General features: G+C 53.5%; 1 protein-coding gene across 4 annotated transcripts in view; it reads right to left on the bottom strand.

Annotated features, from left to right (window-relative positions):
• Positions 1 to 27,947, bottom strand: part of Grk3 (G protein-coupled receptor kinase 3) — a 117,816-nt gene that overhangs the window by 23,288 nt on the left and 66,581 nt on the right. For all 4 annotated transcript variants that reach the window (XM_076837120.2, XM_076837131.2, XM_076837128.2 and 1 more), the window contains 8 exons: positions 26,687 to 26,761; positions 22,945 to 23,006; positions 18,838 to 18,889; positions 17,329 to 17,420; positions 13,709 to 13,808; positions 8,156 to 8,234; positions 5,960 to 6,090; positions 3,497 to 3,591 (listed from right to left, as the gene is read on the bottom strand). In XM_076837120.2, coding sequence (XP_076693235.2) covers positions 3,497 to 3,591; positions 5,960 to 6,090; positions 8,156 to 8,234; positions 13,709 to 13,808; positions 17,329 to 17,420; positions 18,838 to 18,889; positions 22,945 to 23,006; positions 26,687 to 26,761 — 686 coding nt within the window. The remainder of the gene's footprint in view (positions 1 to 3,496; positions 3,592 to 5,959; positions 6,091 to 8,155; positions 8,235 to 13,708; positions 13,809 to 17,328; positions 17,421 to 18,837; positions 18,890 to 22,944; positions 23,007 to 26,686; positions 26,762 to 27,947) is intronic.

The raw sequence follows: 27,947 nt of genomic DNA, 5'->3' as shown, positions 1-27,947 counted from the left end.
GGATATGGAAGCGGAGCCCCAGGGCCTAAGGGGTGAACTCTGAATCTCTCAGCTCTTCTCTCCTCCTGTCCTTGCTAGAGCTCTGCTCAGAGGTGCAGGGCGGTGTGGGGGAGCAGGGCTGGAGGCAGGAGGGAAAGGACCTGGCAGGTCACCAGGTCCAGTGCCCTCTCCGGGAGAGTGGGGTGGAGGTGGGAGCACAGCTTCCCTCCCACCCCCAGTTCCCAGGTGGATGAGGCCCCTTGGGCTTTAAAATCTGCTGAAGGTCTGTAAGGCCTCCCCTCTCTGCCTGTCTCCCGCCCTTCCGCCAGGAGCTGAGCATGCGCAGCTCCACCCTGAGGAGCCAGGGGCTCCGGGACGCAGCGGGGAAAGTCTGAAAAGCCATTAGGGGCACGTCCTGCAGCCTCCTCAGGCTTCATTGATCTTCCTCATCAACAAAAGGGGTGATGAGATAACGCCCTGCTCTCCGGGTGCCACGAGGATGGCAGGGTGCGCACCTGGAGCAGCTCCGCATTTCCCCAGTGGGGATCTGCCTCCGCTCTCGTCCTAGCAGAAGTACTTCAAACGCACTGACGCAGAGGCAGCGAGACCTGCCCAGGGAATCACCCCGGACCAGCAAGGATCCTGGGTCATCCCTGGGCCCAGGGAGCCCTGTCTAGGGAACATTTTGAAAGTCTCATGAAGAGGTGAGGATGGGTGGGTTGGTCCCGGGGGCGGGTCCAGTGCAGGACCACGGAGCTGTGCAGAGCGCGAAGGAAATCTCCGCCAGGGCATCCAAACCCTTCTCTGGGAGGGTTTAATTTGAGCATTGCCGGGAAAGCCCTCCTGGTGACCTTTCAGCCCATAATTATCAGGATCAAGTCACAATCCTGGAATGGAAAGCCATCTCCCAGGGTAGAAAGGATGAACTAACACCCATCTCCGCCTCCCCAGCCCTCAGGGCGCACTGGGTAACTGACACAGGCTCCTGTCCCTGTGCCTTTCTGGTTCCCACATGGCTGCTGCTAACGCTGCCGGCTGCTTTCTGCTAATGACCCGGACTGCTGTTAACACTGGACCAGCACTTGAACTTGAACGCTGAAGGACTCCACGAGGAGAGACAGCCGTGGGTTCCTAGATAAAATAAACTGGTCCTCAAATTAGTCACTTTTCCTTTGGTTTTTCGTGGCTACCCCAGTTAGATGTGATTCTGGAATAGTCTTTGATTCTGTCACTAAACAGGTGAAGTCTAAACACGGATCAGGAGGCTCAACCACAGTGCTGGTCTGTAGGTGGAGCAGCCACTAGATGAAGCCCAAGGGTCACATCTGCAGCCTTGAGTGGACCTGAGAAACGGGGCTCAGGGTGGACTCTGGCCAAGGCTCTTCCGCCCAGCACTAGGGAGATCTCTGCGAGCCTCAGAGCTCGCCACCACGCAGTGAGCTGGGCTGTGGCTTCAGACAGGAGAGGATTACGGTGCCAGCTCTGCAGCTTGCAGACCCATGACCCGGTCCAAGTCACCCACGTTGCCTGGTCCTTGGCGAGCACAGGTGAGGAGCAGATAACAAAGCCCAGTTCGTGGGGTTTCCGTGATGATCCTGCATTCAAGGCCGGGCTGGTGGTGCCAGGAACACCCTGGGTTCGCCACCCTCCTCCCACTTGTGGCTTCCTGCACACCTTCCTTGGGCTGCAGGTTCCAGGGCAGCGTCAGGTCTGTCCCCACCATATTGCTAGCAGCGGGCACCCAGCAAGTGTGGAATAGACACTTGTGGGGTCACTTAGTGGACTGATCCTCACCAGGGCACAGGAGGCTACTGCCACTGTCCTGTGCTTATGGAAGAGAGAACGGAGGCTCCCACAGGGTGCAGGAGAAGCTGACTGGGGCCTAGTGGCCCTGGGGCCTTCCCCTGAGCCACGAGCTGCTCCTGTGTGTGACCAGGAAGCAGTGCCTCCTGCACTGGGCTTTGTACGTGTGGCCTCACACTCAGCAGTTCAACAGGGAAGCTGCTGGGGCCCTTGCTGCTAACAGCCCACCCCAGCTGACGAGGATGACAGCGGAAAGCCACCAGGGCCCCGTGAAGCAATGAAGAACCTCGTGTCTGCAAGTCAATTCCTTTGGAAGATTAACTCTTATGAACTCTTGGATTCTGTTTAGTTATGACTACAGTAAATTGAGGAAATTAGCATACCAAATAGCTGTGGCATTAAAAATTCAAATGACTCTCTTAAAAACGTCTGATGAACTCCCTGGGAGAAGCTTACACAACCGCAGGTTCTGGCCTGGTGATGGTAAGTGCTAGCAAACGCTAATGCTTTTATCACTGTACCCCAGATTCTGTGGGAGAAGAGAAATATGTTTACAGAAATGACGCCGGTCACTGTTCACACTGGATCCGGCTGGAAAGGGCGATTTTGATTGAATGTGGTCCCTCACAAAGTAGGACGATTCAGAACCACCCTTTCTTTCCTGGAGACACAACGAGAAGGGTCTGCGGTTTCTTTCCTGCCCGGATGCCTGAACTGAGAGGGCCAGAGCTTCCCCCACGCCATGCCACACGGACACCAGTGTTCCCTCAAGAGGGATAGTAAGATGTAATTCTAAAGGATTCGGTGCTAAAAGTGAGAGAGTTTAAAAGACAAAGCAAAAGTCACCTGCTTTACTGCAAGCTGCACACATCCAGGCCCCCCTCCCCCACCGAAAACCTGACACCAAAGAAGCAGAAACAAAACCCCTGTGTGTCCCGCACGGTTTCCACAGAGCCCTGGGAGAGCTGGCTCGCTGGCCTGCCGTGAAATCAGTGGGTTTCAGGAACCAGGCTGGCCAGTGTCCACTGGCCAAGAGCTGCTCTGTGTCTGCTGAAGGGCCGAGGATCCCTCAGGAGTCACCTCTGTATGGTCACATGGAGGACTGGTGCAATATCTGGATCTAGCAATGTGACCCGTATTAAAAGCTTGAATTGTAAGTGGGTGATTAGCTTCTTTAATTTCAGAAGAAATCCTGATTTCTTGTGTGGGGGGAAGGGGACTAGAAATACTAAAACCCAGCAAATTCTTTGGAAAAAGGAGGAAACCAGATGTGGAAAGGGAGACCTGGCCTTGGCCCCTGCCTGGAGAGCTTTGTGTGCGTAGCTGCCCACACCCCCGTCAGCCCACGGGCTCTTCCGTGTCTTAAGGGGTTTACTGCTATCTCTATTCTATGGCAGAAGAGACCGAGGGTTCAGGAGGTCACTGCCTCGCTTCAGGTCACATGGCAGCATGCAGTCCACCCCTTGGCAAGGCCCTCCTTCCAGCTGACCACCCATCATGCCTTCATGCTCCCCCCCACCACGACAGGAAGCCCACCCACTCTTATTTCTGCTCCCCAAACCTGCAATACTGGATCCTCCCCGGACTCGTGTTATCACATGGTGAAAATCAGGGCTGGTGAGGGCACAGGGGGCACCAGTGGCTAAGCCAGCGTCCCACAGAACCGCGAGTCGCAGCGGAGGAAGGCCCCAGGCTTGGTGGGTGTGCTACTTACACACTGGCATGAGGCTTCTTTTTTGAAAAATCACAGGCGAGACCAAGGTCTGATATCCTCACGTGTCCGTGTTCGTCCAGGAGGATATTCGCAGGCTGAACGGAAACAGGAGATGAGCTTCAGGAGTCCCCAGAACGTTCCAGGGGACGGGGACATCTATGAGCTCGCACGCTCTGCATTTTACCCCTTTTCTCACAGTGAATCTGTGATCATGAGTGACAGCTTTATGTCATCACATCAGAGTAGGGCAGGACCGAGGGTGACACAGTGGCAGGGGGAGAGCGGGAGGGTTCTGCTCCCCGGGATCAGACACGCGGCAGGTGACCCCGAAGGTCCCCACCACAGTTCAGGAGCGCCCAGCAACTGCGGGGTAGCTGGGGTGGGCCTCCAGCCAACAGGGACCCGGGCTGCTGGCCTCCTGGCTGACATGAGACACAGGACCTCAGAAAATGAGTCCGGGTAGCACAGGACAGAAAGGAACCCCAGCCAGTCGAAGACACTGACCCACGACAGCCAGGCACTCCATGGTGCCACACTAATCCCCATAAATGTCATCTGTTTATTTGTACACCATTAACCAAGGGCCCTACCAAATGACCAAATATGATTCCACCCACAACTCTGAGAAATGCACCTATTAAGATTAGATTTGGCCAGTCTAATCACGGAAAACCAAGTTCCCTTCCCTAATACACATTGAATTACAGTCTCCCTAATGACATTTTTTTTTTTTTCCTCCTGGAGATCAACTATTGTTTTGCTTGAAATAAAAATAATGTCATGTTATTATAAAACTGAAGCATGAATAATCATGAGTGACTTGAATTAAGTTTGAATAGAAATTAAATAATGCGACTGCTTACTAAATAGCTTAGAAAACAAAAATACAGCATCAAGATGACTAGAAACCGGTTATAGATTTAAATTAAAATGTATGATAATGGCACCTCATGGGCCTTCAGCATGTATTTTATTCTGTGAAACTCACATAAAGAAATGTCATGAGCCAACCAATGTCTAATTATTTCTAATTCAATAAAATACATTTTCTTCTTTATGCTCACACGAACACTAAGGGAATAATTCTTCAACCTTGAAGAAAGGTTTGAAATTCACAAAGGGTTTTTGTGAAAAACATACTGTGCTCAAAAACAACAGGGTTTTAGATTTGTAGCACGGCCCCCGCCTGTCCTTACCCTCAGGTCCCTCTATACCACAACTGGCTGTGCAGGTTCACACTAACAACGCCCCAACGCCTAATAATGCTAATCAACGCCTCAGCTCCTTAGGGAGAGGCAGGTGACATGGACGCTACAACCGGCCACTGTGGGCCCTTGGGAAGGGATCTGGCATGAGAGTCAAGCTCTCTCTCGTGCATCTCCTCATCCATCAGCAAAGGGCTCTCCTGTCAATTTTCACCTCATTATTAGCTACACATTTAGATGTTTGCATGAGCGTGTCTAGGGTCTGCCATGGTCCCTCGGATCTCCACCTGTCCTCAGGCCCTTGTCCATTACAGCTGGATGAGCATCACCTGGATGTCATGAGCAACCTCCTGACCCCCGGCTCCACGCAGAACCCAGGACCATGCCCACAGCCTGGAGTGGCGCACTCAGAATCAGCCAACCTCATGATTTTTAATGCCTGGGCTGAGAACAGAGATCCCTGTGGTTATGGACTTCAGGGATCTAAACTCCTATTGAGGATTTCGAAGGCGAGCTCAGAACAAGGCAACGTGGGAAGGCTGGCCTGGGGAGATGCTGTAGGGGGGCCAGGAGCCAGCCTCGCCAGCCGATGCTGCCCAGAGGAGCCAGGATCTGCCTTTGGCTTTGTGCACCTCCAATGACAGGGCTGGGGCCAAACCGGCTGCACAGTGACCTGCAATGAGTGACCTATAATGGATCACAAAGTGGGCAGTACCAAAAACCACCTGCCCTACTTTTCATTGTTAATTGCTACACATATAGTAATTTACAAGTATTTTATATATATATATATATGTACATACATAAAATATGTAGTATTTACCAAGGATCAAACTCAGGGGCACTCACCACTGAACCCCATCCCCAGCCCTATTCTGTATTTTATTTAGAGACAGGGTCTCACTGAGTTGCTTAGTGCCCTTGCTGTTGCTGAGGCTGGCTTTGAACTCACGATCCTCCTGCCTCAGCCTCCCGAGCCACTGGGATTACAGGCGTGCACCACTGCACCCAGCTAATTGCTTTCTGTTCTTAGTGTCTGCGCTGCACAGGGCACTGTAGCGGGCACAGAGGTTCCTGCGACTACAGGGCTGGCCAGGGATTCCGGCCCTGCAGAGTCTGGTCTGGGAGGGACTGACATCACAGAGATGGGGCTGTGAAGGAAGGGACCTGCCCCTCTGGGCGACAACGGGACTGCCCAGGGACCGCCGGCTCAACACCCGTACCCACCACGCTGCAGGGGCCGGTGCCCCGTCCTCACCTTCAGGTCCCTGTACACGACGAACCGGCTGTGCATGTGCTCCAGCCCCAGGATGATTTCCGTGGCGTAGAAGCGCATCTCCTTCTCAGAGAACACCCCGTGCTGGGAAAGGTGATAGTGCAGGTCGCCCCCTGGAACCAGATGGAGAAGCTCATTCACAGCTCGTTGTTAAAGCAAAACAGAGTCACTGTCACCCTAAATAGTCACGGCACAGCAGAACGGGGCCAGGGCTTGTCTACACACCTACCTCTGATTTAAGTCGATTGGCTAAAGGTTTAGAGAAACTTAAGCGACGAGAAGACTGAGGAGGCAGGGAGGGGCTTCCTTGGGCTGGAAGCTCAGCTCCCAATTACGCCATCCAGGGAGACCAGCTAACCTGCCTTGATCCCCTGAAATCCTGTCCAGGAACCAAATCCACCTACATACAGATCCAAAGATGGCCCCGTGATCATCTGCCTCCGCAGACAAACAGAAAATACACACTGTTCACCTGGAGAAGTTGTTGGTTTGTACGGGGGACTGAGCCCAGGGTGCTCTACCTCTGAGCTAGGTTTATTTTGAGGCAGGGTCTCGCTAAGTTGCTGAGGCTAGACTTGAACTTGTGATCCTCCGACCTCAGCCTCTTGAGTCACTGGGATGACAAGCACGTGCCACCCACCCAGCCTAGAGAGAGATTTGATAAAGCAAATACAGTAAAATTTTTAAGGCAAACTCCAGGTGGTGGGGATTGGAGTGTCCCTGGCGATATTCTTCAACTCTGTTGCATGTTTGAAGGTTTCCTGAATGCCACATTGGGAAAGGGACTCCTCCGGCAGCTTCTTGTTAAAGGGACACAGTGTCACCAACAGTCAGGGGTGTTTCTACAAACCACGGGTAAAGCCTTATTCATTTATAAAAGCTAATGTGTGTCTAACTTTTTTGACCACCTTTTTACAAGATTCTTCCTCCCCACATGCGCGCTACTGCTTAGCTGCCACCAGATCAAAATGTGAAGGATCCCCACTGTCCTAAGGCCCCCAAGCCCTGCAGTCAGTGTGTGGGCCCTGGCCCCTGGCAGCTCTTCTGCCCATCACTGTCCACTGGCTGCCTGCTCTGACCCTCATGTCCACAGGGTCATGTGGGATACATCTCTGGCGTTTTGGGTTGGTTATCCTGTCTGTGAATTCCTTTGTATTTTTTTTAAGAATTCTTTTTAAATTTTATTTTATATATCTTTATTTTTATTTTTTTAATGTCGTGTTGAGGATCTAACTCAGCGCCCCAGGCGAGTGCGCTACTGCTTGAGCCACATCCCCAGCCCCTCCTTTGTATTTTTGGATAGATCTGGATTTCAATCAAGCATTTGGAATATAGTAAAACCAACCGGGTGCAGTGGCACACACCTTTCTTCCCAGCAGCTTGGGAGGCTGAGGCAGGAGGATCACAACTTCAAGGCCAGCCTCAGCAACTTATTAAGGCCCTAAGCAACTCAGTGAGACCCTGTCTCTAAATAAAATACAAAAAAGGGCTGGGGGTGTGGCTCAGCGTTAAGCACCCCTGGGTTTATCCCCTGGGTCCAAAAAAGTAAATAAAAAAGAATAAAACTTTAAGTGAACCTCAGAACAGAAGCAGGCATCTGCACATCAGAATGGCAGCCTTCTCATTTCTACTCATTACTAAAACCACTTTGCATATACACCAGGCCATCTATTCCCCTAGAAAGTGGCTTTTCCAGCTAAATGGAATTTGGCATTCTCAGGATCCGGCTCATAGTCTAGCGGAGGGCGGGAGAGCCGCGGATCCAGGAGGCAGGCTGGTTAGTCCACGCTCAGCGCTGGCCCCAGGGGTCCTTGGTTGCTGGTGTCTGTGCTGGGCCTGTGCTGGGCCTGTGCCCTTGTGAGGTATTTCATCCCTAAGACACGAGGGACAAGGGCCGGGAACTGAGCTAATTAAAGCCCCGGGCCAGCTGCACTCCAGAAAGTAAAAAGTCACAGCCAACATTTCATGAGAATATCTTCTAGCAAGATCCCACTTCCCGGGGAGAGCCTGGCAGGCCCGAGGGAAATCAGAGTCCACGGTGTAAAATGGATTTTAGCTGAAAACCGAGGGGTGGAGGCTGTTGGAGCCCCGGGGGGGGGGGGGGGGGTGCGGGGGTGGACCCAGCTGCTTGGACAGGGGCGCAGCCTGAGCCTGGGCGGGGCGGAGCTCCGCGCTCACCGTTCATGAGGTCGAGGATGAAGCAGAGCTTATCCGGGGTGTGGAAGGCGTAGGTCATGCACACGATGAAAGGGCAGTCCTGCGGGAGAGCACAGGCTGGTGAGCAGAGCATGGCCGGTCCACCGCCCGCCCCGGCCCCAGAGGAGAGGTCAGCGAAGGCCCAGGAGAGACGCAGCTGGAGCCCTACCCACCCAGGGGACCCGAGCCTCCTGCGCCCCCAGTGCGCTCCCAACGCGTCCCCAGTGCGCCCCCAGTGCGCCTCCAACGCGCCCCCAGTGCGCCCCCAGTGCGCCCCCAACGCGTCCCCAGTGCGTCCCCAGTGCGCCCCCAACGCGCCCCCAGTGCGCCTCCAACGCACCCCCAGTGCGCCCCCAGTGTGCCGTGACCACGCTGATCATCCCTCATCAAAGTCCGGAGTCTGCAGAAAAAAAAATATCTGCCCCGCCAGCCGCCGTTGTGCTGGCCAGTGTTTAGGCTCCAGTCACTCAGGGCCCCGCATCCACCTCTGCTTCTACAATTGGAGAAGTGTCTGACAGGAAGGAATGGCGTCGGTGCTACTGTTCAGAAGCACTGAGAATAAAACAGAGCCCTTCTGAATGTGGAAAAATAGACCGTGGTCAGGGACTGGACCGCTCAACTGGAAACACATTCAACTATCCCCTAATGAATCTGTGGATTCCAGGTGACCTTCATCCCGAGGAACACTGACAAGCTGATTCCAAAATCCATGGAAACATAAACTGTCAAGAAAAGTCCAGACACTTGAAAAACAGCAGACCTGGGAAGTGGCAGTGCAGAGGTCAAGGCCTGATGAAGCACCAGGAATTCAGACAGGGTGGCACTGCCCAAGGACATGGAGACCAGTAGAGCAGAGCAGAATCCTCAAGAGGACCCACTCAGAGATGGTCACGTGGGTCCTGATCAAGGTGACTCAAAGGGGCAGGACGAAGGCTGGCCTTTTCAGTGGTGGTGCTGGGGCAGCTGAAATCTGTGCAGGCTGTGTCCCCCCACCCCCACCACCACACACTAACTCCATCCCCCACAATGTCAGTCTACATGGGAAAGATAAGGCAAAAAGCTTCTTCAAGAAAACACAGGGTATCTTTGATCCTAGGGTAAAGATTTCTTAGGCCACAAAAAGTGCTAAATATCAATAAACTGCACTTGTCATAAAATTAGGAGCTTCTGTGCATCAGAATACACCATGAGAAAAGAGCCAAGCCACAGAATGGGAGAAGACCCTGGTAAATATGCACATGCACCACAGACCCATGTCTAGAATATATGACGCACTCTTAGAAATCAATAAAGAGAAAGACAAAAGAAAAATGGCAAAAATACAATGTAATTAATTTGGCATTTCACATTAGAGAGTACTAAATGTCCCCAAGCCTCTGCATAGACACTGACGCTGGGGACTCTCCAGGGAAATTCAAATTAAAACCATATGCTAGCACCAAACCCCACAGGAAGCACTAAACATAATGAGCAAGCATGACAGGTGTCGGGAAGGTACGGAGCGAGTGGGATTTCCACACGGGCTGCTGGGAGTGCAGAATCAGAAGGTGGCTTCAGCAGGCCCCTGGGCGGTATTTACCAAGGCTGAGCATCACCTGCAAATGCCCTGACCAGCTGATTCCACTCCAAAGTAGACACTTGGAGCAGCCTGCACTTAGGAGCTCCAAGTCACCTGCCCAAGAATGTTCAAATATCCAGGCCAGGAAATGCCTCAGATGTCCATCAGCACAGAATGGATAAGTCAGGGTGGTGTCTTCATGCAGCAGAGCGCTGTGGAGCAAGGGTCCGCAGACATTTTCTGCAGAGGGCTGGACAGTTAACATTTTAGGGTGAGCAGGTCACAAGTAGTCTCTGTCATCGTATTCTTCTGGCATGTGACACAGACACATCTCACACATGACACTGAGTGAGAGAACCACACACCGAGGGGCACATTTTTCAGCATCAACAGAGCTGAGTCACCGTGTTGGAGATCTGGAGGGCAGTGGACTTGGGCGTGGCGTCAGGGACTGGCAGAGCGGCGAAAAGGCGTCTGGAACACAGGTGACTTCTCTCCTGTCCTGGGTGCTGGACACTCGAGTTTTCTTGGAAAAGCACGCCAGTGCTCCCTAATCTATCCAGATCCTTGGCATACAGAGTGTAATCACTCCTGAAGTGATTTGAGTTTTAAATGGCAGAGACTATTTATATCCACTTTCTTAACAGACACAGCATATTATTAAATTCCAAATGAAATGTTCGAGTTCCCACAAAATAATTGGTAAACAGAATTTGCACTGTGAAGACGTCTACAGAAGGGCATTTGGGTAAGTCTGAGTTACCACATTCCTGGGTGCTAAAGACTCGGGCACTTGAACTCAATTTCCATGAATGTTCCGGAGAAAATCACTCCAGGGTGAACTGGGAAGTTCACTTTGTTGGCCCAGTTTCCCTCAGAGTTCTCTTGAGAGGGTGTCCGTCTTCTGATTTTAAGACTTATTCCACGCTAGGTAGAGTTGTCTCTCCGCGGGAACCCGGGGGGCCTTTCCGCGGCCTGTCCTACCTAGAGCCCACCTCTGTCCCTCCGTGCCTTTCCGTGGCCTCCTGCAGATGGCTGCCCTTCTACGATAGGTATGGCACTTCCTGCTCCCAGGCATGCCCACGTGCTCTGCTCTGCTCTCACAGCAATCCAGCTGCAGAGCAGAGAAGGGGGGACCCAGAGCCTGGTAAAGCCAGGGTCTTCCCCGCTCCAGCTGGAGCTGCACCCGCATCACCAGGGGGACACATGGGCTTTCCGGGGGGAGTTCTCAACCTGATGGCATATGGCCCCTCCAATGCAGGGCCTGAGACAAGGGCAGAAGGTCAAAGTCTCTGAAGAGTGACTAAGATGGGCGTGAGTTTTAGAGCTAGAAGCAGAGGCCACTGGACTAGGAAGGAGTCTTGTCTGACCCCTTTATTTTAAAGACAGGAAGCCAGGGCCCCTAAAAGGCAGAGGACTTGCCTGAGGTCAGAGAAACTTGGCAGCCAGCCAGGGTGCCAGCCCCCTCCAGGGTTCCCGTCTGTGCCCCACTCCTCAGGAGGAAGCCTCCTTACAGCTCCCCCGAGCCCCCCTTTCAACCAGCCCTCAGCCTGGACCTTCCCAGTCTCCGCCAAACTCAAACACAGTCACCCAAGAGCACATCCCTAGGCCGCCCCTGTGCCCTCACCTGCCTCCTGGGGACCCAAGGCTGCCATGTCCACCCTCACCACTGCAGGTGCGTTGCCTGGTTCTCAGACATGCACATTTCCCTCCTCCCATGGGAACAGGGGGAAGCTAACTGGAAGGCTGATTCCCACCGCCTCGTTAGGGGGAGGAGGGGGGCTGTGCTCATGCAAAACGGGGAGCAGAGGGGGACCAAACCCAAGGGCAAATGGCACGTGCCAACGCAGCACAGGCCCCACCAGGACACCCTGGGCACAGCTGCCCAGGGCTCTGCCCCACAGGGTGGATTTCAGCTGAGCATTACCAAAAGTTCACAAAAGTGGTCTCTGACTGTGGAAATGCCATCCCCTATGGCTTTACTCGGACTCTGAAGGTGACATCATATCTCTATGAATTCAAAAAAACAGCGATACAGCTTAATATTTGAATAAAAATATAAATAATTCTTTTGAATTAGCTCAAAGCAGCGGCCCCGTATGACCCCATTTTTAAATTGATTCCCTTAAGGTCAGACCAGGGAGGAATCAGTCCACTTCTTAACCAGATTCGCCCTCATCTGAATATAATAAATATTAAAATGCTACATGAACACCGTCCTCAACGTTTCTCCCACATCAAAACGTTTCCCCAGAGGCTTCCTTGAGATAAATATCCCTGGCTTGGAGATAGCTCATTAAAAACGAGTATTTTAATAACTACTGAAAATCTGCAGCGGCTGTGTGCACGTTTGAAACTTAAGACACAGATAAGGCCCACAGCAACCAGGGAGCTCGCTCCGCACACACCCACCCAGTGGGGTGCTCACACACGCCAGGTGAGTCTGATTGACGCCCCTATATTGGAAGAGAGAGCAGGCGGTGAGGAGCTGCTGTGAGCCATGGAGCTCTGGTGGCTAGGGTTCAGCGGGACCCGGCTGCTCCTTTGCTCCAGGAACAGGCCTTCTAGAGCACGCAACGCTCTTGCTGGAAGAATGGGACCCACCATACAGTCAGCCCAGGCGATAAGCAAAGACCTTTCACCCACAAAGCGCTGGTAGGAAGGAGCTCTGGCCCTGCGTCCAGAGCCTTCAGGCAAAGAAACGAAGCCCATGGGTCTCAGGTTCACAGCTCCCTGGGCGAAGGGGATTCTTTGATCAGCCACTAGAGTCTGACTCTTCCACATCCTTCTGGTGAGGCTGCCTGTGCATGAAGCCCCCACGTGTCCCTGAGTATACACTGGCTGGCTGGGCTGGGTGTCTGACATTAACTTCACGGGTGGGCTACACAGAGGACTCTGGCCCACGCCCTCTGCCTGCTCCCCTCCCCACAGCCAGGTCCAGGCTAGTGGACACGTGCACACACAGGCTGCCGGGGAGGCTTTCCTGGATGTGTCCTCGGACACAGTGGCGTCTTTACACAGAATTAAAGCCAAAGGTGGGAGGGGGGGAGTATTGTGTATGTTGGTTTCTTTGCACTGTGATGGGGGCCAGGGCCTGTGCGTCCAGACAAGTGCTCTGCCACTGAAAGCCAAGGTTTCATTTTATTTATTTATTTATTTACTTACTTACTTACTTATTTTGGTTCTGGAAATGTAACCCAGGGGTGCTTAACCACTGAGCCACGTCCCCAGCCTTTTTTCCTTCTTTATTTACTTTTCTAAATTTGAGTAGGGCCTCGCTAAGTTGCTGACACTGGCCTCGAACTTGGGATCCTCCTGCCTCAGCCTCCCAAGCCACTGGGATGACAGGCCTGCACCACCACGCCTGGCAAAGCCAAGGTCTTGATGGATGACAACCCAGTTCACACAAAGCCGTCAGAATGGGAAGCTGCTTTGGAAATAAAGACAATACTGGGTGAGAGATCATTTCCGCAAGCGTGGTGCTAAAAACGAGCCTGGCATATTAATAAAATATGAAATGGGGGAGAGTGCTGTGGGGCGGACGTGACCACGGCCCTGGCGGTGAAGCAGCTGACTGTGGGGGACGTGAAGTCGCCTCTGGAGGCATCACACGCGGCCCAGGGCCCATCCTCAGGCTCCGCCAGCCCCCTCTGATTTGCTGGTGGAGGTGGGAGCCCCTCCCTGGCTGCTCCTGGGTCAGTCATTTTACTATATTCAAGTGATTTTTTTCTTTCACGATTATTCTCCGCCATCTCAGCTCCTATCCTCTGTGTCGCAGGAAATCACGGACACATGAACAGGTGGCCCCATGAGGTGTCCCGTGAGCTCTGGGAAGGCTGTCACCCCTCCTGACTGCCACGCTCAGGACCACCCCCCCCAGGCCTCATCCCGCCCCACGATCAGACGGAGGAGACAAGTGGTCCTGACACAGGACAGACAGACAGATGTTGAGGCAACCCAGGACGAGGGACACTTACTCCTGTACTGACGAGGGACAGCATGATCCGCTCATTCAGGGCCAGCGTCTCTCCCTGCTTCATCTTGATGCGCTTCTTATCCAGGCATTTCATGGCGTACCTGGAAACACAGACCCTGAGTCAGCCACGCGAGTGCCTCTGACTGCCACCCGCAGGCCACAGAGGGCTTCCGAAGACCTGGGCAATGTGTACGAGGGGGAGGGGAACAGCCTGGGGTCCCAGGAGGACTGTTAACTCTGCATGTGGGGCGGGGGATCCAGCAAGACACGCCATCGCCCCAGGGACCGAAGTCCCCGCTCACTAATGCATAACGTAGAGGAATAGGGATAAAGTCTGTGCGTTGCTCCCCCTACTATGGGGCCAGGCTGGCGGTGTGCGTGTGGTGTTTCACCAGGCAGGGATTATGAATTCATCAGTGGCCAGGATTTTTTGGGGAGGGGCAGGGGTTTTGGGGATTGAACCCAGGGGCACTCGACCACTGAGCCCCATCCCAGCCCTACTGTGTACTTTACTTAGAGACAGGGTCTCCCTGAGTTGCTCAGGGCCTCGCTGTGGCTGAGGCTGGCTTTGAACTTGTGATCCTCCTGCCTCAGCCTCCCGAACTGCTGGGGTGACACTCATGCGCCACTGCACCAGGAGTGGCCAGGTTTTGATGAGGGTGCGCAGAGGACTGAACCTTTGTGTGTGGCTGTGGGTTTCCCGCTGGTGGTCTAGACCATGGGGCTCGAGTGCGAGTGCTCCTGTGGGCTGGGGCCCAGAAGACCCCCGTGTCTGGCTGATCAAGCTCATGGCGGTGGAGTGAAAGGCTCCAGGCTGGTGCTCGGGTCCCCTCCCCAGGCGTCTCGGGAGGAATCCACTCACTGATGTGCTCCATTACGGGGGGAACACTGGGGACACTTGGAGTGGTGTGTTCTTTAAATGGTTCACGTTCACGAAGGGAGTTCTCCAACGCCTCACTCCGTGTCGGCGGCCACCCTCTGCTGGGGTCCCCGTCTGCTGCAGAGGGGGGCAGCCGCTGGGGCAGCCGCGGGCCCAGCATGCCCAGGCCCTGGCCACGGTGTGAGCCCCTGCCCTCGGGGTTTCTTGGGGGTTAACTGAAATAATTATTCAGGACAAAGAGATCAAGTGGAATAATCTGCTTGTGTGACATTGAGTGACTTAGGAGAGATGCTAACTACTCCACACGCTGCTGCGAGGAAACAAGACCAACGCCACTGAATGAAACTAGCAAGTGACAAATGGCACATGTCAGGTAGGACCCAAAGTCCTCGGGGCAGCACGGAGCAGGGAGGAACCGCATTGGATTCTCTTGACAAGCCACTGCCGTTTGCCGCCTTCACAGGCCAGGGTCTGGAGGCACAGAGGCCACAAACTGTGGACCTGACCCTGCTCTCCTGGTGCAACCCGGGACCCTCCCCTGGACTTCCAACTTGGGGTGCCAGTTCACCACTCAGTGTCCCAAGGCAGGAAGGTGGCCGGGGACACAAACTAGTGAAGGGAAATCCAAGTCCCAAATCATGAAGAGCGTAGCAACCGTGGAACCCGCGTGGTGACAGGAAGGGTGGCCTGGCAGAGCTGCTGGCAGCGGTCACAGGAAGAGCTGGGCAGGGCTGTGGACAACTTGTGGGCTGTGTCGAGGGCAAGGGGGAGGTGGGTGCCGAATGAGGTGACCTCCAGTGCTCCTTCTGGTTTCTTTGTTTTTTTGGTACTGGGGATTGAACTCGGGGGCCCTTGACCCCTGAGCCCCATCCCCAGCCCTGTTCTGTGTTTTATTTAGAGACAGGGTCTCCCTGAGCTGCTCAGGGCCTTGATAAGTTGCTGAGGCTGGTTTTGTGATCCTCCTGCGTCAGCCTCCTGAGCCGCTGGGATTATAAACCTGTGCCACCGCACCCAGCCCTTCTGGCCCTGACTCGGCTCCACCTGGCCCGAGGCTCCCATGTGCCACCCTCCTAGGCCAGCCTGTGCCACTCTTCTCTGCTTCAGAAACGCGCTCCTGTCTGATGACAAACATTCCCCACCCTTCACTCCCCCAGGCCCTTCTGCTGGCTCGCACGCCCTCCCCAGGGACAAGGTTCTGAGGGCAGGGAGGAGCCCCGATTGCCGCCCATCCTCAGCAGGGCTCCCCCTCTCCACTCCAAACTGCCCAGCCACCGTGGCTCTTGATGCGCTGGGCCACCCCACACTGGGTCTCTCACTGGGCCATCTTACGGGGCTGAAGAGAGGCGGCTCCTTCTCCATCTCTGGGCCCGGCTCATCTTCCCCGGCCTGACCCCTGGGGGGCGCTCTGCACGTCCCATGAGCCCCAGGGCGGGGTGGCCAGGCTTCCTGTTCTCATTCTTGCTGCTCAACAAGGTACAACCTGGCTCCTCTGCCATCCATCACTCAGGAAGGGGACCATGGCGACCCTATTTCTATATAGAGATTCCTTTTGTCCCAAGCATAGAATTTTCTTAATAGTTCTGGTGGACAGAGCACTAATCTCTGGGGCATATAAAGAACTCAGAAAGCTCAGCACCAAAAAAACAAATAACCCAATCAATAAATGGGCCAAGGACCTGAACAGACACTTCTCAGAAGATGATGTACAATCAATCAACAAATATATGAAAAAATGCTCAACATCTCTAGTAATTAGAGAAATGCAAATCAAAACTACTCTAAGATACCATCTCACTCCAGTCAGAATGGCAGCTATTATGGAGACCAACAACAATAAGTGTTGGTGAGGATGTGGGGAAAAGGCACACTCATACACTGCTGGGGAGACTGCAAAGTGGTGCAGCCAATATGGAAAGCAGTATGGAGATTCCTTGGAAATCTGGGAAAGGAACCCCATTTGACGTAGCTAGCCCTCTCCTCAGTCTCTACCCAAAGGACTTAAAAACAGCATACTACAGGGACATAGCCACATTAATGTTTATAGCAGCACAATTCACAATAGCTGAACTGTGGAGCCATCCTAGATGCCCTTCAGTGGATGAGTGGATAAAAAAAATGTGGCATACATACACAATGGAATATTACTCAGCAATAAAAGAGAATAAAATCCTGGCATTTGCAGGTAAATGGATGGAGTTGGAAAAGATAATGCTAAGTGAAGTGATCCAATCCCCCAAAAAACAAATTCCAAATGTTTTCTCTGATATAAGGAGGCTGACTCATAGTGGGGTAGGGAAGGGGAACATGGATAGAGCAGAGGGGAGGGAGGGAAAGGGGGGAGGCAGGGGATTAGCAATGATGGTGGAATGTGATTAACATCATTATCCAACGTACATTATGAAGACACCCAATTTAAAATATAAAAAATATATAAAATCAACCTACTTTATATACAAACAGAGATATGAATAATTATGGTATATGTGTGTAATAAGAATTGTAATGCAAAAAAAAAAAAACAAGTACACCTATAAAGACATGAATTGGCGTGAACCTACTTTATACAAAGATATGAAAACTTGTGCTCTATGTGTGTAATAAGAATCGTAATGCATTCCGCTGTTGTGTATTTAAAAAAAAATAAAATCGATAATAAAAATAAATAAATAAATAAATTCATTTTTTCTGTGCCAAAAAAAAAAAAATAGTTCTGGTGAGATATGGGGAGACGGAAGGCTTACATTTTTCCAGTGTCCGCTTTCCTGCATCCGTACACTTCCCCAAATCCTCCCCGGCCGATGATCCTATGTACACTGAAGTCGTTCATGGTCAACTGTGAAGTCGGAGCACAGGGTGACAAGGTGAGATGGGTAAACGTAAGTCGGGGTCTAATGCGGGAGCCCCTGCCCTCCGCGGTGGTCCCTAAGCTGAAGGATGCAGTGCACAGGGTGAGACTGTCCCCGACTGCTCCAGGCCACCTCCGAGGAGCAGCAGGCTCCCACTGGAGGCCAGAGGGAAGAGGCCGCTGTGGGCGGCCTCAGAGGGCAGCACACTGACCCGCGTGTGGCCATCCTAGTGGAACCTCCCACCCTGGAGCCGGAGCCCGGGGAACGCCCAAGGGCGCTGAGCCGCGGTGGCAGGAGGGACACCTGTGTTCAGAGCAGGGGCCACGAGCTGCTGTGGGTCCCCTCAGGGAAGCGAGGGGCTCCTGCGGGGCTGGCCAGCCCCAGGCTCACACAGGCTCCTCATGGCCCAGCACAGTCCCTGTCACAGGCGTCCCCACTGCAGGAGCCTCAGCGGCGGCCAAGCGCGAGAGCAGAAAGAGCATCCTGCGCTCTGGGTGAGGGACTGAGGGCACAGGCAACCCGCGCACTTAAGAATCCTGGCCAATTCAGGGTCCCTGAGGGTCCCCCCAGCCCTCGGGATGTCACACCCGCGTCCCGCCAGGGTCCCCAGGTCAGCCGGGGAGCAGGGGCTGTGCGAAATGTGTGTCACTTCTTGCTTTTTAAATCCTGCCAGGGAACAGGACGTAAAGGGGAAGCTACAAAAACAAAACAACAAAAAAATCCCGCTTCCACTGCGCTGTCCAAGGAAAAATCTTAAAAAAAAAAAGAAAAAAATCCAGTCCACTCCTTGGCCCCGTTCGACGGCCCACGGATGAGAGAACCTGAGGGGCTTGAAGGCCCTGCACCGTGGAGGTGACATGAGAGGCCACCTGGACCCACTGCGCGGAGAGCTAGGAGACCCCGGGTGGGGGGCCAGGAGGGCCTGTGCCCAGACCACGTCCCTCCTCCGCGGTGACCGCAAGAGGAAGCCTGCATCTGCAATGACGTCACCGCCTGTGCGCAGGCCCACCTTTTAGTCTTGCATCCCATAATGAGAGAAGGGAAGGGAGCCCCAAGAAGGGAGAGGGACAGGAAGATGGCAGCCGCCTTAGGCAGGAGGTCCGAGTTTTACTACTATTTTTGTCAAAGGGTCAATTACTGCCTAAAAAAAATCCTTTCTTGCGTAAATAAGCACATTCTTCCATGAATATGAGAGAGGCTCCCTGCAGCGGGTGGGGGGGCGGCCTTTCCACACCCCCCGGGAGTGCAGGGCAGCATCTGGTCAGCCGAGCTGCAGGACAGCATCTGGTCAGGCAGCGACCCCTTGGGAGCAGGGCCCAGAAGGAAGTATTTTCTCACGGGAGGGGGGGAAGCCAGGGCAGGGTTTTTATTTAAAGAAGGAAAAAAGAAAAAGATGATACTCACATGAATATTTAATTCTACGTTTTTCCACTGACAAAATCTAGTGAATTTGTCGCTGGAAGAGAATATAAAAATTATTACTGAAAAATTAAATATCAAAACAATTGGATTTATAGCACAATGTCGTAAGATGCACTAGAACGGCACTATTTGGTTAACTTCTGAAATAGCACAAGTTTTTTTTTTTTTGTGTGTGTAGGGGGGTACTAGGGATTGAACTTAGGGGCTTAACCCTGAGCCACATGCCCAGCCTTCTTTATTTTTTATTTTGAGCCAGGGCCTCAGTAAGTTGCTGAGACTGGCCTCCAACTAGTGATCCTCCTGCCTCAGCCTCCCAAGTCACTGGAATTACAGGCATGCACAATCCCACCCAGTGCAAGTTTTCTTCAACAGTTGCTTTCTTTTTTCCACAAAGCCTTCACTGCCATTCATGGCTTTAGTTCACAATTAAAATAAAAGACTCCACGTCTCTCCTTCAATCATCGCAGACTATGATGGGATTTTTATTGGAACAGCACTCTCCAACAGGAAGATAACATGAGCCACATGTAGGATTTTCTATTTTTTCTTTTTTGTGGTGCTGGGGATTGAACCCAGGGCCTTGTGCCTGCGAGGGAAGCACTCTACCAACTGAGCTATATCCCAGCCCTGTGCAATTCAATTTTAATAATTGATATAACCCAGGGCATCAGGACATTACCACTCCAACATGGAATCAACAGGCCACTGCTCATGGGCTCCTCCACATTCTTGTTTGCACACTGCACCTTCAGTGGCTGGTGAGTCTTTTGCATTTTAATTTAGACCAACCACCCTTCAAGTGCCCAGTAGCTGTACGTGGCTAGCTGCTACCTTACTGGACAATGAGCCTCTGAATGACACAAAAAATTAAATAATTTTAAGAGCAACAAACACCTGAGCACAGGTTCCTGTGGGCTGGGCCTACTCACCTCCCTCCTTTCCAGGCCCCCCCATTTCCCAGCTGGGAAGACCAAGGCCGCCCAGGACCCAGTGGCCAAGGTCACACCTGAGAGTGGGCAGAGCCATATCGGAGCCCAGACCCACGGGCCCCAGAGCATCTTCCTCCAAACTCAGTTTGGCTCCCAGAGGTACGAAGAGAAGGGGGCCCTCAGCCCAGGGCCCTGAGATGCTCCCACGACTACCGTCAGCTGCCCGGCCAGTGTCTTCACCCAGGAAGGAGGAAGAGCGCCACCCCACTGCCACCCCACAATGGCGCCCCCAGATTGCTTTTCCTAGCAGGCAGCCACGTGTCTGGAAGGTGTCTGCCAGTCGCTGATTGTGCAAGGGGCGCGAGTGGCTCAGTGGTGGAGCGCTTGCCCCGCAGGCATGAGGCCCTGGTTCCATCCCCAGCACAGCAAAAATGAGGAGATAAATTCACAAATAAATCAGTAAGGACAGGAGAGAAATGACCGCTGGGCTGGCTTCCTGCAGGCAGAGAGTGCTCTGGAGAGGGCTGGGTCTCATCTCTTAGGCTCAATAGAGCAAAAAGGAGAAGAGGGAGGAGCGGGAGACGGAGAAGTCCTTCTGAAGTACAAGTGCAGGCCCCAGCGTCCTCTCAGGAGAACGTGTCAGACAGCCAGGAGCTCGGTCCCTTGGGACTGCCTGGATAGGCCTTTAGCAGTGAGGATCCTTCAGGAATATGGTAACAACCTGATAGTAATATCCACACTAAAAATCAAAACCAGAAGAATTCCTTGCAGGCTGGGGCTGAAGCTCAGGGGCAGAGCACTAGCCTGGCATGTGTGAGGCACTGGGTTCGATTCCCGGCACCACATAGAAATAAACAGATAAAATAAACATCTTGGGTCCATCCACAACTAGAAAAAATATTAAAAAAAAAAAAAAAGAATTCTTTGCCATCCCGTGGCAACTTGTGTCAGCAAATATAAGGTGACCCTTCAGAATGTTCTCTGACCCTTCCAACATCTCTATGAAGCGGTGGATCAGCATGAGGCATCCAAGCTGCCCCTTAGAGCACTGTGTGTGCATAGGGCACAGCCCTGTCTGGGCGTCCCCCAAACCGAGGGACCCACAGCGGGCACGTAAACTCCCTCAGTCTGATGGGCCTGTCCCCCTCTTCTCACAAATACTGGAGATCAGAGCTGGGGAGGGTGGTCTGACACCTTCTGGAACTTGCCTCGGAGGCCTGGCCCACCAGGAAGAGAGAAGCGCACGTCTTGCCCACTCGGCAGGACCTACTGTGAACGCGCCTCTTTGGTGGGTGCAGGTGGCCCCTGGGTGTCCAGGCTCAGCTCGCTCCAGCAGCGAGACCTAAGCACTCATTATTCCTAATGAGTCCCTGGGGCAGAAGGACACGTCATGGCCTCAGCCAGCCAAGTCCTTGCAGATGCCCCCAAAGTGTCTCGGGAAGGCCAAGGTCAAAGACCCAGAAGTGCCTGGTGCAGCTAGGGTGGGGGCCTCCACCAGAAGGGACTGGCCTCCTCAGATCCAGGCCCTTGGTCTCCCCACCCGCCCTCCTCAGGAGGAGGCAGACACAGGCCCTGGGCTAAGGGCTCCCTCTTGCCCACCACCCCACAGAGGTGGGAAATCACCTTGACCAATGGGCCCAAGGACACGTCACCGCATTCTTAGAGGGCAGGTGCTCTTCAAAACCCAAACTTCAAACTCAGGACCTGATGTGGATTTTTTTTTTTTTTTTAATTTGAGAATTCACTAACAGAAATAGAACTAAAAGGTGTATGGATTAATAAAACGACTTCAAAAATGACTTATTTACATCAGACTATAAGCGCTTCCAGACATGCAGTGTGCCTGCTCGGTGACACTCCCCGCAGCTTCAACCAAAGGGCCAACTGGGCGGGAAAAGGACCAGACCATGTATGTCAGCCTGGGAGGGAAGGGTCGGTCACCAGGCTGAGTGACAAGTCACCAGGGAGAAGCCTCCTGCCACTTAATGACCTTCCCAGACTTTCCCTGCTTCCCGGGGTCACATCAGAGCAAGGCTGATCCAACAGGAGGAAAAGGGCGCTCTCAGAAGCACCTGCTGTGGAGATGGCGGGACGAGGCGGCCACCCAGCCGGATGCGCCCCAGGCCTGCGGTTTCCCTGGGCTGCGTCCTGGTCAAGTTTCTGCTGCTACTCAGAGGAGGGCCCTCGTTTGGAAGAACGACTCTACTCCGGGCAAATTATCTCCAAACCCCAGTGGACTCACAACACAGCTATGTTTTTAAATTGCTTTAGTTCTCCGAGGGTGGGGAGAAGAAGACTGTAAGGAAGTAGCCCTTGTTCTCAGGGAGCGATTTCTGAGCAGCTGCACGGCGGCTCCCGCCGTGAGACACCATCGTCATGGCCACTGCGTGGAAACTAGCCGGGCTTACGGAGGGAAGGGCGGTCAGTGTGAATGCAGGTTCGGTTTTAGAAAGTCCAATGCCAAGAGCACGTTTTCACAGAGGCCTGCTCAAAACACTGCAGCTGGCTGGGAGGGGGCTGGAAAGGCGGAGGAGACGCACATTCTTAGGACAAACTCCAGAATTCTATGACACACACACGCTACAGCTTGCACTCAAGAGCTGGGACCCCTCAAAGGGACCCATCTTCCGGGGATGCCAACGATGTACAGGATCACAAACCCCATCACCTAGCCCTGAAGAGAATCAAGCCCAGGCACGCCCCACTGGGGGTACGCCTCATTCTGGGGTGCGTCTCCAGAACCCAACAAATCAACCCAGTAAGCTACAGGCACACTTGCATTAGCAAGGATGCCTGAGAGGACAGTTTTAAACCCGAGGTCCCCTGCTCTATTTAAAGTTCAGGATATGTTGCAGCTAAAGACCTGAAACTCAAAGGGACGTGTAGCTACACACACCTCCTAATTAGGGTATAAAATACTGAAGAAACAGACGAACAGCCTGGCACATCGGTCACAGCAACAAACACCTGTTGGATGAATGAATTAACACATTTAAAAAAAAATCTTTTTTTGCAGTGCTGGGGATGGAACCCAGGGCCTTGCACACGCTCTGCCACTGAGCATGGCCCAGCCGCGTCTCACACATTTAAGGACAGCACAGACAGAGTAGAGTAGCGCCCTTACGATACTGGATTCCTATATATACATAAAGTTTCATACCTTTCCAGAAATTTTTGAAAAATGTCTCCTCGAAGACTTTCGCAGATCTCTTCTATGTAAGGCTGGAAAGGACGGAGAAGAAATGCCACACTGTGAATGGGAATGGACCAGAGGCAGACAGTGAGCCCCAGACAGGGCCAGGCCCCAGGGCGCACTCCCGGGGTGCTGCTCGTCCAGGACGGACACACAGACAGCACGGCTTATACCACAGCAGCTCCCCCGGAGCCCACCAGGACAGGGCAGGCCTGCAACTTGGCCCCTGTGTCCCTACTGCCTCGTGTGGCGCGTGGCCAGCAGCGGACCCTTCCTAAGTGACAGGGACTAGCTGGGTGGACGTCACTTAGAAGAGTTTGGTGGTGGCTGATGTTCCTCTGTCGCCATCTTGAAATTCCTGATAACTTTTGAACGACGGGGTCATTTTGGACGGGCCTGTGAGTTACGTAGCACGTCTTGCAGAATGCTTCTGTAATCTGCTTGAACACTGAGTCGTCACAGCTCAGAGCGAACAGAGCCACAGAGTTCAGTGACCTCATCCGGTTGTGTTAGCGATGGGCTTTCGACCCCTCGGAATGACAGAGCTAAAGGGAACCAGGAGGGAGAACCAACCCGCCCCTCTGGCTGTCGGAGGCTCCAGGACGGGGGGTGGGGGGTGCATTCCCAAGGCCTCCAGCAAGTTCATGGCTGAGCAGGGTGACAGCCAGGGCTGGGACAGCTGTGATCTACTCCAATCCTGTGCCCTTGGCACACTGTGAAATAAACAGCACAGACTTTTCTGTTTCGTGGATGAACTTCAAGTCTCAGGAACAAGAAATGACCAAGGGCCCCCTTCACAGTTCAAAAGAGTCAGCTAGGTCTTTGGGGGAATCTTGACACCTGAACCTGTGGACCAAGACAAGACTCAGCACTGCCCGGGTCTTCCCAGAGCGCCCTGGAGGCTGAGCAGAGACAGGGAGCGCATGGCCGCATGCCTCCGCGGGGTAGGAGAGCCACCGTGGCGGGCCGGCCTGGCTGCCAGCCCCGAGCTCTCCAGGGAGCCCCCCTGCGCTGACATGGGAGGCTGTGCTGGGCAGGGGACGCGGGCGAGGACGGGCCACCGCTGTTCTCAGACTGACCCCTGAAACCACACGGACTGTGTTCTCCTCGGTGAAGCATCTCTGAGTCCTTTCCAGCACCGAAAGCCCCCAGGGACACGTCTACGTGCGACCTCCATCTCAGCTGAGCCCTTCAAGTCCCAGGAGGCCCCAGAGGCTCCCAGACAGAGCAGGACCCAGAGCTGGGACACTCCAGCCACCGCGGGCTTCTAGTCACAGGAACACTGGCCAGTTGGCACTCTGCTTTCTTATTCCACCAACTTCCCACCCTTTCCATCAACCCTGTGAAAGCCACCACCCTGCTGCAGAAGGGGCCGCCGGACAGCCGGGCAGCGGGGCAGGAGCCTTGTCCAGCTGCCAGCAACTGCGCGACTCCCTGGTCCTCAGCTCCGGGCATCTGGGGAAGGTGAGTCACCTCTGCTTTGCGAGGCCACCGTGAGAACTGAGTAAAACCAAGACCCTTGCCAAGAGCACGGGGCCTGGCACGTCTCAGACGCATGAACACCAGCCAGGACCCCTCCCGGCTGCTGCCACCCAACATTCCTCTGTGACACTCATCTCTACAGTCATTTTCATGGACAAAGGGAACTTGATAAAAAGCATTTTGAAATGACTTTCGGAACATTTTTGTGTAACGTGAACTTCCACGCACATGATGGGCGGGTGCACATCTGTAAACGGGATGCCCAAATGTCACCTTTGTCTACGCTCCACCGCCACGCTCTGATCGACACGATTGAATGAATGCAATGTCCCCTTTACCTGTGGAATGGGAACGCCACCTGTCACATCAGCTTCACCAGAACACTCGTCCGTTTTTAGTGAATCCAACAAATTAGTAAAGTGTTGTAAAAAAGACAGGCTGAAGAAAAGCTTGTAAATGAGTGTCCCTGCGGGTATCAAAGGAACCCAGGTGACCTTCCTATCTCACCTGGACAAGCTGGCTCCAACACGGTTTGTGCCACAGGAAAAGGTAAAACCTGGATGAAAAGCCCGGTGCTGTGGCTAGGCCACGGCTTGAGAGTGTCCCCAGGGGTCACTGGCTGGAACCTGGTCCTCCATGTGGGATGGGAAATCGATGGACCTGGGCAGGCAAGGTCACAGGCACTGCCCTCTGGGGGCACTCAGGCAGTTCTGGGGGGCTCTGGTCAGTTCCCCCGAGAGGTGCCATGGGAAGCAGCCCCCCTCCCCTCCTGTCCTGCCCTGTGCTCTCTCCCTCCTGCACCCCTCCCTGCCGTGATGCCACACGTCTGGTGAGACACAGCCATGAGGGCCACCAGGGGCTGCTGACGGGGTGTCCGGTCTTGGATTTCTGGCCTCTAATCTAACCACCAAGTTAAACCAACTTCTTTTTCTTCGTGAATTAGGCAGGTTCAGGTGTTTCAGGGGTTACGGGGACCGATGACAGGCTCTGTGGGAAGGCACAGCGGAGCCCCCACCTCGGGACTACAGAGCTGTCTGCGGCAGAGTCGTCTGAAGACTGAGACTCTGACAGGAACCGCCTCGGAGACGGCACAGAGCAGACACACAGACCTACGGGGCAGATGCCGCAGGACCTGGTCCTAGCTGGCATTTGGGGGGAATTGTGGGCAGGCCCAGGGGAAAAGTGACCTTTCCCAGAATCTTCAAGACCCCTGAGAGACAGCCTGGCCACCTCCCCTCACAGACGGGGAAACAGGAGCAGGTGGTTGCAGACCTGGGGCCGAAACCCAGCCCACTCACCAGTTCCAGAACCTGAGCTTGGACCCCCTGGCGCGTGCACACAGCGCCTACCTTTTGTGAAAGGGACGTCTAATTATTTTGACTGAAGGAGGACACCCAATTTGTTACTGTCTGCATGCTCTAAGGGCCACATTAATGTTTTCTCTGTAGAATAATCAACTTCATTTTGAATGAATAAATCCTATCAAAGGGTGACAAATCAAACATCAAGTTACCTCATTGTAACTGAAACATCCAAGAAAAGGAAAAAATATTTTCATTTATGAAAATCATCACTTCTTTCATTTATTATAATTCATAGAAATATAAAAATACATTATACACTTGAGAACTGGACTGTTTTTGCAAACCACCTGCCACCTCTGTAGGACACACAGGACGCCCAGGCTCTGGGGAGGAGGGGCCGCTCCATCCCCACAGCGGTGACACCCAGGCCTAGAGGGGGACCAGTTCCCTAACCTGCTCATCTAACATGGAGCTGTGTGGTGTGTTATGAGTGGCTAAGGGAAAGGACATCCTCAGGTGTGACTCTGGGGTGACCAAGATTCCCCCTTGATTCTTGAAAGCAAATCCTATTAATCAGGAGGGGGATGACTGCGAGGACGGACACCCTGACCATCAGGACATATCTTGTGAAGTCCCTGTCCATCCCAGTCTCAAAATATCAAACATGGAAGAGTTTTCTTCTCCAGTGTCTTATCTGGGTAGATTCCTAGAATGGGATTTTTTTTCCAGGAAGTGCACCCCGCCGGTGGGTGGAGGCACCCACCTCAATGAAAAGGCAAGCGACACTAAGCCCATGGGGCCCAGGAGGACAGGGTCTCGCAGGCTCTCCTCTAGCAGACGCAGGCACACACGCCAAGGCGACGTCACCAAGCCCAACTGCTAAGCGGATCCAGTGCCTTTACCTTGAAGCAGTTCTATCTTACCTGAAAGAGTGTCGCTGTCACTTGCTTCCTGGACAGATGACTCTGTACGTGTTCCACAGCTTGCTTGGAGAATGGCTTTCGAAAAATCAAAGACAGTGATTCTGAATAATCATACGTGAAGGAACCTCGATGGCACACAATACCGCAACAGAGAGTCGAACTCCCCAATCGCTAAGCGACAACCTGTGCGATTACACCAACCTGCGTTCCCCAAACCCTGCGCCCGGCTAGAGGCCGATCAACGCATGCGCGTCCCGGGTGTGCAGGGTTCCCAGAGCCGCGGCAGCACACGGGGGCCTGAGTGCACAGCTACCCCCACGGGAGGTCAAGGTCAGTGGGCTAATGACGGGTCAGGAACAGCACAGCCGCTACACCCACTGGCTGAGTCTCCTTGCTTGCCGATAAGGGACTTCTAAAAACACAAACCCTCTCCTACATCAAACGACACACGGACACTCACCTAAAAATCAAATGCAGCATTACAAAGCCTAGTGACAGTGGCCAGAGTCTCTGAGGTCAGGGGGCTCTGACTGCAGCCACGGCAGGGGGAGCTGGGCAAGTGGAGCTCCCACTGGTGGGAACCACAGACAGCAGCCCCCCAAACTTTACCTGCGTCTTCTGCAACAATGCTCAGTGAGAACAGCTTTAAAAAGCACCTCCTGGGGCTGAAAACCCCGCTAGCCACGGAAAACCAAGTTCACGCGGCTTCCCAAGAACATCTGGCCTTCACTGGGGCTCAGTTCCAGGAGCAGCAAGGCATGGGCCGGAGATTCAGCTCCTACTCAGAAATTCGCAAAGAGCAAGGCCACGTGGGCCGCCGGAGAGGCCACCTGCAGCCAAGCTCTTCCAGGTCTGGACCAGCTCCCTGCAGCAGGCTGGAGCAGATCCGTGTCAGGGCAGGGCTGTGCAAGGGGCTTCCTGCCCTGACCACACGCTGGGAGCCTGGGCCTCCAGACAGGTCAGCCTCTGGCCACATGGGGCTGTGGGCACCTGAAATGTGACTCAGGAGGAAGTGATGAATCAAATTCTTGATCCCATCTGATTTTAAATAATTTTAACAAATTCAAACAGCCGCACATGGCCAGTGGCTACTATACTGAATGGGGGAAGCCAGGACTGTCAGTCTATCCCTTTAAAAAAGGTTTTTTTTTGGGGGGGTGGGTACTAAGGACTGAACTCAGCTGCTGAGTCACATCCCCAGGCATCTTTTAATAAATTTTATTTTAAGACAAGGTCTCACTGAGTTGCTGAAAGTGGCCTC

This window comes from Callospermophilus lateralis, chromosome 1, assembly GCF_048772815.1.
Source record: "Callospermophilus lateralis isolate mCalLat2 chromosome 1, mCalLat2.hap1, whole genome shotgun sequence".
NCBI classification, from domain to species: Eukaryota; Metazoa; Chordata; class Mammalia; order Rodentia; family Sciuridae; genus Callospermophilus; species Callospermophilus lateralis.
This window is presented reverse-complemented; position numbering and strand designations above follow the sequence as displayed.